Source organism: Tachysurus vachellii, chromosome 3 (genome assembly GCF_030014155.1).
Source record: "Tachysurus vachellii isolate PV-2020 chromosome 3, HZAU_Pvac_v1, whole genome shotgun sequence".
NCBI lineage: Eukaryota > Metazoa > Chordata > Actinopteri > Siluriformes > Bagridae > Tachysurus > Tachysurus vachellii.
In genome coordinates this window covers 17,274,299-17,289,555 of record NC_083462.1, presented here as the reverse complement: position 1 = coordinate 17,289,555, position 15,257 = coordinate 17,274,299, and the positions used below count along the sequence as shown (strand labels likewise).

The 15,257-nt window shown below is 40.4% G+C and overlaps 1 protein-coding gene across 2 annotated transcripts in view; it reads right to left on the bottom strand.

Annotated features, from left to right (window-relative positions):
* The window catches only part of ppp4r4 (protein phosphatase 4, regulatory subunit 4), a 28,059-nt gene extending 16,983 nt beyond the window's left edge, over positions 1-11,076 (bottom strand). For both annotated transcript variants that reach the window (XM_060866079.1, XM_060866080.1), the window contains exons 1-8: positions 10,018-11,076; positions 8,070-8,143; positions 3,717-3,819; positions 3,445-3,592; positions 2,719-2,792; positions 2,477-2,583; positions 1,968-2,075; positions 815-936 (exon numbers count right to left, since the gene is read on the bottom strand). In XM_060866079.1, coding sequence (XP_060722062.1) covers positions 815-936; positions 1,968-2,075; positions 2,477-2,583; positions 2,719-2,792; positions 3,445-3,592; positions 3,717-3,819; positions 8,070-8,143; positions 10,018-10,122 — 841 coding nt within the window. In that variant the 5' untranslated portion in view covers positions 10,123-11,076. The remainder of the gene's footprint in view (positions 1-814; positions 937-1,967; positions 2,076-2,476; positions 2,584-2,718; positions 2,793-3,444; positions 3,593-3,716; positions 3,820-8,069; positions 8,144-10,017) is intronic.
* Positions 11,077-15,257: the final 4,181 nt, after the last annotated feature.

Here is a 15,257-nt window from a genome sequence, read left to right as displayed (position 1 = left end):
ACGTCATCAGAATACCCGCGAGAATCAGAATCTTTCTCAGAATCAGAATCTTTGCACAAAATTGGGTTTTTGGACTGTTGGTGGCGCTAGAGGGCTTTTTTTTAAAAATGGATGTTTTTAGTGATTTTTCCGTTATAGCACCACCAAGTAGCCAATCGCCGCGGTTTTTGAACTGTGACCTCAGTTTGACCTCTTTCACATGCGTCCCAGGTTTGGTGTTGATAGCGCATTTAGTTCTTGAGTTATTGACATTTTAGTAAAACTGGCTCCTCACAGTCCGAATGTTTTGGGGGCCCTAAAGGACCCTGAATCAAAATTTCGACTTTTTTTCGAAGATTATTGACAATGAGACTCCAGAGAATATTACTGCACTGGATTGGTCTCGATCAGGCGAAAAACCTAGGACTAGTTAGCAAAAGTAGGTTTCGGACAAAATGCACTATAGCGAAAAACTTTTCAAGGGGGGAATGAAATTGGAGATATACATTTTTTAAGTCATGAGCCAAGAATTCCAATGATATAAAGCACTTGAGATTTGGACATACGGTTTTAGGGGTTATGGGCACAAACGCGTTGATGGGTGCTGAAGCGCCCCAAATTGTCCGATTCCGCTGAAACCTTGGCCCTGAGTAACTGTGACCAGTACTACCATCTGACCAAGTTTGAGCTCTCTAGGCCTTACAGTTTGGGCTGCACGACCGTTTCTAGGGTGGAATAATAATAATAATAATAATAATAATAATAATAATAATAATAATAATCCTGATCTGAAGAACAGACTGGGAATAAATGACAGAAATGTAGTGTTGCTCACCGTTGTCGAACATCTCCAGGAGGTTGATGATGGTGTCGAAGGCTGCCAGTCTCACAGTGCTGCCCTCATCACGTGCCAGCTCCACCAGCTCCGGCAGCACCACGACCTTCGTATGTTCCGGTCTGAGCCACAAAAAAACACACACAACATCATCACATGGAAAAAGATACCGTTAGAATTTTATTTTTTTTAAGTTTATTAAAGTGCAAAGAGCAAAATCCTGCACGTGTTCATAGCGCTGTTAAATAGAGTCATGAATGAACATCTGCACTCAACATGGCAGCAAAGAAGCGTTTCAGTACACACACTGTAGCTAACACATTCAGCTAGCGTCTCGACTAGCGTTTATTAGCTCTAACAGTCTGTGTGCATATTTGTAGGAGGAGCTCTGACAGTCCAAGGGGAAACCACACCTTGTACGTATTTGTGTTTATTGTATACGTATGTATTTCCTTTTGAATCAGGAAGTCAGAGTGTTAGAGATGTTCCACATCCCCACTGGCTCTACACCGTCCTGGCGGCAGCTTAGTGATCCCGTGAAACACTGAGAAGAGCGAAGGGTTTAATGAGAGCCTTCAACAGCTGGTGAGAATCTCTCACCTTCATCCACACAGTTTATTCTCCCAGTACAGGGTGAGCAACAACATTTCACAATAAAAAGTGTGCTAACAAACTGCTAGCCACACACTTGTGCTGCATTAAAAAAAATGTTAGAAATTAATTTGTAAAAATCTGTAAGAAACTTTTTCACCCTATTTTAAAAATTAAAAATACTCTAAAATTTTCTTCCAGGGCTTGTAAAAAAAAATAATTAAATGATGCCATCACAATATCTCAATTTTCCACATTATGTCATCAATTCTCCAAACACTAGCAAGAATAGAGGATTAAAGATGTAGTGTGTGTTGGTGTGTATTACTGTATATGATCCTCTTGTTAATACAGAATAAAGAATCAAATACAAAAAGCTCTGAATCATTTAGATCTGAATTATTTAGATCTGAATCATTCTCACATTCATATCAAGTTTATTGAATCATTTTCAGAGAGAAATGAATTTTGTCTCTTTTATCTTTCTCTCTCTCTCTCTCTCTCTCTCTCTCTCTCTTTCTCTCTCTCTCTCTTTCTTCCTCTCTTGTATTTTTCTTTTTACCCAATTCCCCTGGCGATGTTCTCCAGCTGGTGACACATGCAGGAGCGCACCTCGTACTCCACGTCCTGACACAACGACCTGACCAGAGGCAGCAGGTCCTTCTTCACCCTGCGCAGAGAGCAGAACAGTACAAGGGCTCAGTGCTGCTCAGATGTATACTGCTGGATTTTGATTGGTCAGAGAATGGTGTTGATTAAAACTCTAGATCAGCAGCTCTGACAGTAGCTCAGGTTGATATTAATGTGCTCCTTCGTTACTATAGCAACAGCTCTCACAGGGACGTAAAGGGAGTGACTTGTTTCATAAATGATCCAGAACAGTAAATAGAACTATAAAATGATTTCTAATAATAGGATAACTAATTAAAATAAACTGGATAAAGATTATTTAATTAGCGATAATCATGACATACATAATATTCCTTCTATGATAGAATGCTTTTTATTGCTCCTGACAACAATCCATGTAAACCCTCATTCCTCAAACCTTCACACAAACAGGAGACTCACACTGATGACTCAAATTTGGCAGCCACCTTCCCCAGGATGCGACAGCTGGCCAGACGAGTCGGTAAAGACTGCGAGAGCTGAGCTTTGGAAACCAGTGGGCTCAGAATCTGTGAAGAAGATCACACCACAGTATCAGTCACACCTCAGAGGCTCACTTCTGTGTTCTATATTCAGATAAACAGCAGATCGGGAACTTGCAACAGTGGGAAAGGAACAAAGTGAGAAATAAAGTTTTTCTTTACTTCCTGTCTGATGGTTTCCTTCGGTAAAGCGTCGATAGCTGATAACAAAGTCTCGAGCCAAGCGCTGCTGACCACTGTGGGAAGGAGAAAAAAGAAATAAACCTCAGTCTCAGAGGAACGAGCAGGTCTTGAGAAAATGAAATCCAGGTGGTGTTTTAATGTAATGCAGAAAGACAAGGCATAATTCATTAGAGAGCAGAAATGCATTAAAAAATGCATTGTAGATTTGTATCTGGTCAAAATTTGATAAAACCAAGCTCAAGTCACTTATATTGTCATGATGACATCATGGTATGATGTCACTACTCACTAACTTCATGACTATAGACCGGTCATGTTTAGTCTAATTTCAAGATTATACTGTAGGATGATGAGGATGACATTAATAATAACTGAATAGTGTTCGATTCAGTACCTACTGCATTCAATTCAGTACTTACTACATTCGATTCAGTACCTACTGCAGTTTATTCAGTACCTACTGCATTTACATTTACAGCATTTGGCAGATTACAGCACTACTGCATTCTATTAAGTACCTACTGTTTGTTTTAAAGTTTGTTTCTTGTTTAAACTTAAATTTAACAGATTACTTGCTTGCTAGCATGATCCCAGAATTTGATTATATGTATAACATAAAAGATTTGTTTGTTTGAATTGTCTATTGTTGAATTGTTTATTTTAGTCTATCTGTAGCGGTTGGAGAAGACATGTACTGTCTCTGACCTGTGTCCCGATGGTCTAAGTTGAGGAGGACGATCTGTAGGATCGAGTGTGTGTGCGTCTGGATGAGGACGATGTCGTCCTGAAGGACGGTGAGGAAAGAGCCTGCTGCGGCGAGCTGCATGTCCGCCCCGGCTACGTGCAACACTTCCTGTGAGGGAGCAGAGAAGAGGCTGGTCACCTTGGCCTACTGCTAGAAGACTCAATCATAGGAGTGGATCATGTTCTGATTGTCAGGGCAGAGAAGAATAAAACGCAGTATCTGATTTTCATACCCTGACTTTTGGCACCACTCTTCTGAACGTCTCGGCTGGGTTCTGACGCACCAGGTTTGGCAGGTTCACGATCACGCTGGCTCGCTGGACGTCCTGCCCGGCGCTGCACACACACAGCATCATATAACTCTCATAAAATGGGTGCAAACTCATTATATAGAAAAATAAATAAAAGAGAACTTTGGTGTCTCGGTAGTGGAACAACTGGCTGAATTTTCTCTCTGTATCTAGAACAATAAATCTAAACATTAACACAAACACTAAGGTGTCTATGGAGTACAGAACTTGCAAGCAAAGGGAATATATATATATATATATATATATATATATATTTATATATATATATATTTTTTATAGGTCATTTTGCGATGGTGATGGGTCCCTGTACCTTGTGTTCTCCCTTCTTCCCTGTGCTTTGGCTCTGAGGTATTCATTACCTTTACACTCGCAGCACGTCCTCAGTGCCCTTTGTTGGCAGAAGGTTATTTAATAACTAAGAATGAGATGTGTTTGCTGCCAGGACTGTCAGAGAGAGAGAGGGAAGAGGAAGCTAATGTGGTCATGGTGTGCGTCTGCTCAATACTGTACCTGCACTGGTGTGCAGAACCGTAACTCTGTCTCTGTTCCTGACGAGTGAACAAAGGAGGTGTGGACAGAGCAGAGCACCTGCTGTCTAAAAGCTGACTTTGACAAACAAACCCTGGGTGATCAGGGGTCCAGTAACTTCACCTGGCTCTCTGAGCATGCGCTTCAGCATAAGTAAAGAGGGAGCAAAAGTTCACGTTCAGCTACAGCACCGTGTTGAGCTGTAAATCACAGGGTTTTATTAATATGCTCCTGATCGTTTCAGGACGACTTGCTCTACAGCAGATGCTCCACTGTTAACAAACAAGCAAGCTACAAACTATCACACCGTCGGAACCACTGTTGTGTCAGTCAGCTTTGTGTTCAGGTCATCAGTGAACATGTGAAGACTTCAGCAGGGATGAATTAGTGTTAAGTCTGTAATGAACTCAGTAATGACTCTGAGCTGTTAGTTCCTCAGGAGCTCTTGGTTACACAATTCCACTGGACTATAAACTGTTGTAGAAATGACATTATTTACATTAACATTATTAATATTAACATTATTCATATTAACATTATTTACATTGACATTATTTGTATTAACATTATTTACAGTGATATTATTTCTATTAACATTATTTACAGTGATATTATTTACATTGACATTATTTCCTGTCCAGTGTCACTAAATATAAATAAATGTTAGAAATAAATAGTAACTTGATTTAAAACTTTACAATTTTTAAATACTTCTGTAGCTGCTTCGAGACAGCATCCATTGTTAAATTGTGATACAAATAAAATGAATTGAAACTAACGTCTGAACACTATTTATACTACACAGTGCAGCTCTCTCCCTCTCTCTCCCTCTCTCTCTCTCCCCCCTCTCTGTCTCTCTCTTTGTCTTTCTCTCTCTCTCTCTCTCTCTCTCTCTCTGTCTCTCCCCCCTCTCTCTCTTTGTCTCTCTCTCTGTCTCTCTCTCTGTGTCTCTCTCTCTCTCTCTCTCTCTCTCTCTCTCTCTCTCTCTCTTTCTCTTATCTGTCATCTCACAGATTTCTGCTTTGGCAGCCTGCTTTTAAGCTCCGAGTGGCAGTCAGCAGAGGCAATTAAACTGTTCTGAGAACTAGTTTGCTGCCCGAGGGAGCCGAGGTGTGGAACAGCACTGGAACTTAATTAGCACAGGGAAGGAATGCTACAAAGCTTTTGTAGGTTAAAGTGAAACATGCAGATCTGCCAAGAAAGGAGGTGATTGGTTGAGTTCGGGTGCATATTTATTCTGAGATCAAACTGTGACAGAAATAAATAAGCTCATGTGGCGTGTTTCCTGTTGACAGTCTGAGAAGCTGATAGAACACACACACACACACACAGAGAAACACATATACACACACACAAACACACACACACAAACACACATACACAAACATGCATATACACACACAAACACATATACTGTACACACACACACAAACACTTACACACAAACACACACACACACAAACACATACACACACAAACACACACACAAACACAAACACACACACAAACATATACACACACAAACACACACACATAAACAAGCACACACACACACACACACACACACATAAGCACATACACACACACAGTTTGTGTCATTTAATCTGTAACACTAAGCTCTGACACAATTCCGTCATCAAGTTATTTCTCAATGAAAAAATATAACAGATCTGGGGAAAGCAGCAACAAAACATTCTGTCATGTCTAATATCAGAGCATCAGAGAGGACGAATTGGCAGAAAAGTACAACCCGGTACAATGAGTTCAACAGTCAAGACTAAGAAGAGAAGAACGGAGCTGCAGGACGAGCTGAAAGCAGCAGGAACAAGAAACAAACAACCACCATCATCTCCTTTTCATCTCCTCCGCCGCTAGCACACAGGAGGAAGATCATTCACACTCTGCTCAGACTGTCTGTCAGTCATTCAGAACTGACAAGGTTTGGAGAAATACTAAATTGTGTGCATGATCCCGTTAACAGCAGCATACACACTGTGAAGCACGGTGGTGGGAGCATCATGATACAGAGCCACACTACTGAGGTGGTACACACCATCAGAGCAAAGTGATTTATCAGGAGAACTTGATCTTATTTAATGAATGTGTGGAGATGATAAATGTGGCAACAAGACAACGATCAGCAAACACATAGCCACAATAACTCAAGAAGGTCCTGCATTGCTGAGACCAGCTCTTGATCCACAATGTTCCACAACAGATATCTGTTATGGTTTGGCTAAACAAATAAACTACAGATCCAGCATCAATTATAATAATGTAAAATTTTCATCAATGGCGTTATTAAAGTTCTAACACACACACAGTCTCGCTGTGGACGATCAAACATCTGAGATGTCTCTATAAGCCATTCCAGACTTGTTAATACTAATTACGTCCTTTGTTTCTGCAAAATTGATGAGCGAACCTGTGTGTGATTGCTTCTGAGGCATCCTAGAGCATTTCGACCAGACGTTAGTGATGTGCTGGCGGTTTTAAGGCTATCTGATAAAAGTATAATCCAATCTGGTAATCAGATAGCAGCCATACAACATTAATCAGCTGAAATCCTGCAGCAGATAGAGATGGATGGAGGTTGTAGCTGTGTGTCTAAGTGTCAGTAACGTGAAGGATTAACAACGCTCTCTTTTACAAGTCTGCTCATCCTCCGGAGATGAACAGATCCTTAACTTGGCTGAAGATCTGAATGAACGGTCGCTGGATTAAACATGAAGCGGGTTCCTGAGTGGTGAGTGGCTGGACTCGCTGTCATGAAAAATGATCATGATAAACTCGTCATGGTGACGAAATATCCAGATTCTTTAGGTGGAGTTTTATTGCTAGTTTTTGTTAGTTCATTATTTAGATTTATTTCTTTAAAAATAAAAAGAATACACTGCAGGGATTTTACAATACACATGTCGATATTCCGCTCGTTCTGCGTTCAATTTAATATTCTAATGGAAATATAATGTAAGGTTGTAATATCTGAGATTTATACGTATATAACAGTCACTTTAAAAATAAATACAAATAAATAAATAAATGACTTCACTTAAACAGAAACATTGGAAACAAACATCCGGATGAAGACGTTCACTCCTAATAGATATGATCAAAGAAATAAAAAACCTTAAAATGTGCTGCATCTAAATCGAGGGTTTGTATCATATATTCTATAACAGTGTTACTCATTGCGTGGCTCGCGAGCCTCCTGCAGCTCGCCAAGCTTTAATATGCGGCTCGCATGGCAGTAAATAATACGATATGATCACATGGTTCAAATTTATTTTTCATTTAAATAACATTAAAAACAATGAGGGAAGCATAGAAAAACGAATGTGCTCTATTACAAATAATAGTATATATTTATATACATTATTTGACTCGTCACTGACTCACTGCGTTCTGCGCAATAGCCAGTTTTTGGCAGCCTGCCAGAAGCTAGTTTGTGTTTCATGCTAGTTAACAACTTGTGTTTACTGTACACACGGACTAAAAAATGGATCGATTTCTTATCAAACAATCCCGCGCACAAAATGAACAGCAACAAAGTAATGTGACAGTGACAAAAGAGGTAAATGATGGGGAGCATGCATCATCCGCAACTCAAAGACTGAATAACTTGGCATACTTTGCGGTGAAAGTGGCTCTCCTATTGACTTTGTCCTATCAGTGTGGCTCACATGAAAAAAATAGTGAAGACCACTGTTCTATAATATTGCTGTAGAAGGTAAGGTGTTTATTTACCTGAGGAGGTAGACTGCTCGCTCGATGTCATTCAGATCTTCATCTACAGTTAACTTCTCGATCTCTTCTGCAGTCTGGAACATCACCCAAAACATGTACATTAATATATATATATATATATATATATATATATATATATATATATATATATATATATATATATATATATATATGTACAATGTATACATTAATACATCAAAATATCTAATCTGTAAACCAGAAAAAAACTTACAGTAGAATACAAAAGAAAAGAATCTGATCCAATATTAATAAGTTGCTTAAATTAGAGAATTTTTTTGGTAAATGGAAATGTTTATATAGAAACAGACCTAACTATAGGTCTGTATATTATGTTATGTTATGTTATGTTATGTTATGTTATGTTATGTTATGTTATGTTATGTTATGTTATGTTATGTTATGTTATGTTATGTTATGTTATGTTATGTTATGTTATGTTATGTTATGTTATGTTAGCTAGGTGAATATGGATTTTTCCTTTACGTTTTTTAAAACAAATGGCTCAATACTCATTATCATTGTTTGACACTCGAGGATTCTGTATCAGTATCAAATTTAGTATCAATATCAGTATTAGCTGATAGTCAAAGTTCTGATCATTATTAATATCAGCTGATGCTCCTGATTTCACTGCTTTTTTGCTTTTAGCTGATTCCCCAAATACTGTTAATGTGTTAAAGTGTTAACTGTCAGTATTAAGTTAACCAGTGTTAAGTGGTTCAGTATCAGTACTGACTCTTAATACTCCTGAATTATGTACTATGATAAATATTGTCTGATACTCAACCTATTATATATATATATATATATATATATATATATATATATATATATATATATATATATATATATATATATATTACGGTTATAACTGTCCACTCCAGGGATTCACTCTGATACTCCATGGTTCAGTATCAGTACTGATATTGTTTAATACTCCAGAGTTCAGTATCCGTATCAGTTGATACTCCATGGTTCAGTATCAGTACTCACATAAGCTGATACTCCCGATTCTAGTAACCTGTTGATACTGATCCTGATTTACACCCTGTGATCAATGCTGTTTGATAATAAAGGTATCTTATAAAAGTGTGTGTATATATATTTTTTTGTCCATGTTTTTATTGTCCATGTTTCAGTATCTGAATCAGTATCAGCTGATATTCCAGGGTTTAGGATTTTTACTGGAAATGAAAGAGAGACATCATGCCATCTCTAGTCCATCTAATAAGTAGACAGCCAGATGGTGGATTTACTGCTTCCAGATGACTCAGCCAGATATGTGAGGGGGATTTACATGCGAGGATGGTGAGGTTGTGAGGATGCGAAGCACGATGGACTGCGGGGGAAGAAAAAGAGAGAAAGAAGTGCGTGGGCCAAGAGCCGCGGGGGCGGAGAGTCTATTACTCCGGGGCTTCTCTCATTAGCCAAGGCACTTCGCCTGTGGAACCTCCCTCCCAAAAAAGGATGCTCAGAGAACCCTAGCACTGCCTCCTCCTCCTCTTCCTCCTCCTCCTCCCCGTGCGTACGTATTTCGAATACCTCCTCATGCTGTACGTGACGAGACTACTCATCTCAGAAACCAGAGGAACCTCGTACTAAATCCAGTTCCATATGGTCCGGTAGAATAGCTAAGGGTTTGGGTGGGATTTAAAAACTGGAAGGATCAGGAGAGTGAGGAGGAGCGGCAGCGGTGATGCGCAAAGCTGTCAGAAAGTGCGTCACTTGGTGAAGCGGTGTGGGCAACCCCCATGCCATCCTGTGTCTTCTGAACATGCACTCATCAAAACACACACACACACACACACACACACACACACACACACACACACACTACTGGTGCAAATCTAACATGAAAAAGATGCAAGAGATAGCAGTCCTCTCTCACACACACACACACATATTTATATATAGGTAGCAGGGATACCTTTAGACTCCTGCGTATAGGTCTCTCGATAAACGTCAGGTCCTGTAGGTCATCGATCTGTCCAAACATACCGGACTGACTCAGGGTCATCTTGCTGATGAACATCTGCTCTGCTTTTAATGTCTCCTTGTCTCCTTCTTACACCTCAGGCATCTTCTCTGTGTTCCTCAAGTCTGATGATAATTTCTCTTTCTCCCACAGCCAACAATGTAAACTCCTTCAGCTTCACCAAGGAACAGAATCAGAAGTTCAGAATCATGCTCCTTGGGTGGTGTTGGGGTACTCCAGAAAAGAAAAAGAAAAACACCCATAAGAACCTAATCATTAGCTTCACAGTCATATCTCAAGCCTGGAACAAGAATTCCTTCAGATGAGCGAATTATGAGTAGATGATTGAACTTTAGATGGATGATACGAGGCTGCTGTTCCATTGCACCAGCTGTGGATTAGGCGGAAAATCCTTATGTTTATCCTTGTCTAATGTCGGAAATGTAAAGTCGACAATCTCACTAAGTCACGGATTAAGATGTAACAGATAACTAGCTTGCTAACTAGTTAGCTCACTCAGCTAGTAATACTAACCTGTACAGTATGTAACCGAGAGATAAAGCGCTGCTGCTCTATTAACTGGGTCTAAAGCGTCACGCACAACCGACAGCCCCGATCTAACGTATACATATAAATGACACGACACTAATCTAACGTTTCCGGTCTAAAAAAAGAGACAGAAGCCGTTGTTGTTTTTTTGTAGCAGTGAAAATCGGCGCTGAGCTCCTAGCAGTAGCAGCAGCAGCAGCAGCAGCAACAGCAACAGCCCACTCGCTTCAAACGCACTGCACCAACTAAAGCCGTCTCCATGGAGACCGCATGCCACAGGAGCGCGCGGCGCGGCGCGGATCAGAGCGGCTCGCGCGTCAGTCATCCGCGGCGTCCTCGTGCCCGCGTTCGTCATTGGCGTCGTCGTCATCATCATCATCATCATCATCATCATCATCATCATCGGCCAAACGCGCGTGCGTGTGTGACAGGAAAAAAGTAACGGAACAAAAAAACACAAAAACACACAAGAAGTTTGTGGGTCTACAGAAGGCGTGTCTCAGTGTCTCATTGTCCATAAAAGGAAATGTGGGCGTGTCTCTGAGGCCAAGCACTGAAATGAGAGGTGCCCTAGAGTGGGCGTGTCATTAGGGACGCCATATAAGGAAGTCGGTGTTCATATATGGTAAAAGGAAGTGTTCTTTATTACGCTTGTATTATACAAGTACAGAAAGTGCATTTATTTTAGATGGTGCCAAACAAGCCATGAAGAAAAGTCCTGAAAATATACGAAGAAGAAGAGGAAGAGGAGGAAGAAGAGGAAGAAAAGAAAGAAGAAGCAGAAGCAGAATCAGAAGAAGAAGAAGAAGAAAAGGGAGAAGAGGAAGAGGGAGAAGAAGAAGAAGAAGAAGAAGAAGAAGAAGAAGAAGAAGAAGAAGAAGTAGAAAAGGAAGAAGATGATGGTGAGGAAGATGATGAAGAAGAAGAAAAGGAAGAAGAAGAGAGGAGAAGAAGAAGAAGAAGAAGAAGAAGAAGAAGAAGAAGAAGAAGAAGAAGACATAAGTGTCTGCCATGTTATTATATGGTTTTGAATCTTTACTTGGACTGAAATGAAACCAGACCTTTTTCAGTATATTTTATTACAATATATGCAAATAATAGGCAAATTATTCCTCTAATTATTTAACAAACACTTGTACAGTTTTGTATTTTCTACACTAAGCAGAGAATTTGACTCAGATACGTACAGTGAGTTAATAAATTTTGAGACCTCGTGTGTGATGAGTGTGATGAGTGTGATGAGTGTGAATGTGAAGACATGGTGAAGTTATTTATAGGCGTCTCTACAGGTGTTCAGTGGAGTCCGATGGCATGTTGTGTTGTGTGTGAACATGAACCATGCTGAGGTTCAGGGTCCGTGGTGTCTGAACCCCTGCTCTGTCTTTCACAGGAGTGAATAACAGAGTCATCATTATGTGTGTCACTTAAACGCTGACACAAATATTCCATAATCATGTTCACAGAGCATTTACATTTACATTTACATTTACAGCATTTGGCAGACGCCCTTATCCAGAGCGACGTACATAAGTGCTTAAATCTCTAACACTGAATACATTAATGCTGGCTCACTAAGTTACATACTTAAGATACCATGAGTTTAAAACATTTGTTCAAAGTTAGAATGAAAAAGTGTCAAAGGTGTTTTTTTTTTTTAAATGCGAAAGATAAGGAAAGAAGTGCTAGTTGAAGTGTTTCCTGAATAAGTAGGTCTTCAACCGCCGCTTGAAAATATCCAGTGACTCAGCTGTCCGGACCTCTAGGGGAAGTTCATTCCACCACCTTGGTGCCAGTACAGAGAAGAGTCTTGTAGTATACTTGCCTCTTACCCTGAGAGATGGTGGAACCAGTCGAGCAGTGCTGGTAGATCGGAGGGTGCGGGGTGCAGTGCGAGGAGTGATGAGGGCTTTGAGGTAAGAGGGAGCTGGTCCATTTTTGGCTTTGTAGGCCAGCATCAGTGTTTTGAATCTGATGCGTGCAGCTCCCGGAAGATAGTGGAGGGATCGCAGTAGCGGGGTGGTATGCGAGAACTTTGGCAGGTTGAAAACAAGCCGGGCAGCTGCATTTTGGATCATTTGCAGAGGACGGATTGCGTTCATAGGTAGACCTGCCAGCAGTGCATTGCAGTAATCCAGTCTAGAAATGACAAGAGACTGAACAAGTACCTGAGCATCCTCTGTGGACAGAAATGGCCGAATCCTTCTAATGTAGTAGAGAAGGAACCGACATGAGCGAGTCACATTAGCAACATGAGAGGAAAAGGACAGTTGATTGTCCATGGTTACCCCAAGGTTGCGAGTTCGTTGTGCAAGGATATAGCAAGATCATGACCTGGGGATGAATCACCTGGGATGAAGAGCAGCTCAGTTTTGCTAGGATTAAGCTTTAACTGATGAGCAGTCATCCATGATGAAATTTCTGCCAGACATGCAGAGATCCGGTCAGAAGCTGTGGCATCTGCGGGTGGGAAAGAGAAGATAAGTTGTGTATCATCAGCATAGCAGTGGTAAGAGAACCCATGTGAGGAAATAACTTCACCAAGAGAGTGAGTATACAGGGAGCAGTGGAGCAGCGAGTTCAGGAGCAAACACAGAGACGACGCAGATCACACACAACATTTCTACAACCCAGCTCAGGAGCTCAGGTGGACTCTTTACAGGTAGGGCTTTCTCCCAACATGAGCATTTACATCCACACAGAACACACACTGTAATAATCACATGATCTGTTCTGTCCCTCCATCATCACACACACACACACACACACACACACACACACACACATACTCGATGTGTATCTTTAGCCATGTTAGAATAAAACTCGAAACACATGAATACAAAATATTTTAAATATTAGCTTGAAGCAAAAGATTTTACCTCGATCACATAATACACAGTATTACACGCATTTTTTATTACATTTAGAAATATTCTGTGATAAATACCTGTAGTTGCTTTTGATTGTGTACGAAAGAGTGTGTGCGTTAATGTGTGTGTGTGTTAATGTGTGTGTGTTTATGTGTGTGTGCGTGTGTGTGTGTGTTAATGTGTGTGTGTTAGTGTATTAATGTGTGTGTGTTAATGTGTGTGTGTGAGAAAGAGAGACACAGAGAGAGAGAGAGAGAGAGAGAGAGAGAGAGAGAGAGAGAGAGCTCACTTTATCTCATGCTTTATCTTACTCTAGTTCCTCTAGAAGCTCAGTAGCTCCTCCAGCGTGTAGATGATCAGTGAACAGGATCGTGTGCTCTAACAGCGTCATTCAGCCGGAGTGTGTGACATGGAGAACTCTCCTCCATCTCGACTCCCTCAGACATGCCCAGTACTCTATCTACAAATTATATTCACCATTAAAGTAACAGTGTAAAATACTTCTGACCTCTGACCTCTGACTGACAGGAATGAGGATCAGCTGCTGTCGGCTGTGGGGTCTGGAGATGTGAGGAAAGTCAAGAACCTTCTGATGTGTGAGTAAACTCAGAGGAATTTGTATAGTTACAAATATTTATTCATCCAGTACAGTAAACACTGTGATAGTAATAGTTGTAGTATTTATATGTTGTAAAGCCAAAAGGACAAAAAGTAATACATTATAATGACAATCTAATACTTAATCATAAACAAACAAACAAACAATTAACACTAGATTTACTGACTTTTTTATTTTCTGGTGCGGGTCCCGAGGTGTGATTCCCCCCTGTTGAGATTTTCACAGTTCTTCAGCCCTGCTTTTGTTGTGCAAACACCCCCATCACCTGTGAGGCCTGGCTCATTTGCATTTGTTCACTCAGAGTAGCTCAGATCCAAGGCAAGCCAAACCTCTGTGTGTGACATGGAAACCTTCAGAAAGGCCTGCCATATCTATACAAAATAGTCTGTTTTATTTATAAAAAATTGTGTGCTAAGGTTTGTCATTGCCATAGTACATATGATATTTATATAACCCTTGTGCAGACCTGGGGTCTATTTGACTCATCTGGAAAGTTTAATGTGTCATAACTTGGGTTTCCTTCCACCTATTTGCCTGAAATTTACCAGGATTGTTCCAAATTATGAACTTTGCAAGTAAAATTAATTTTGTCTATTTTCGTTAAACTATGTGTTCGTAAAATAAATACTTTGCTCCTCAAGTCCTCCCGAGTCAATTTGACCCGGCCACATTTAGTGGGGCAATAGGTCACACTTTTGCCATTTTCAGCACAATGAACATACATACAGACACAAAAATGCACACATAAAATGTCCACTAACACAGGCACCCAAAACACATACTCACACACCACACACACAAACATGCACACACATACACACACATTCACAATATATGGATACACAAGTCTGTTTTATTTTAAAGTGTTTCAAACTTTACAGCGTTTGCAGACCCAGTGTCCATCGTCCCTGCATTTGGCACAGGTGAATTTCTGACATGTTGCACAGGTAAACCTGCTGCGATTCCTATTGCAGCTCTCTTGCACTCTCTTTCACCTGCAGTCCCTGGCACAGCAGCTGCAACAGCTTCAGCAGCCTGCCTCTGTGCTAATATTTCCTGCTGCATGAATCGGCAACGAAGTTCCTTAGCTAGAAGACTCAGAAATAATCTTCTTTTGCCTGTCCACCCTGTACATGCCTTGTACAAAATGTAGGCAT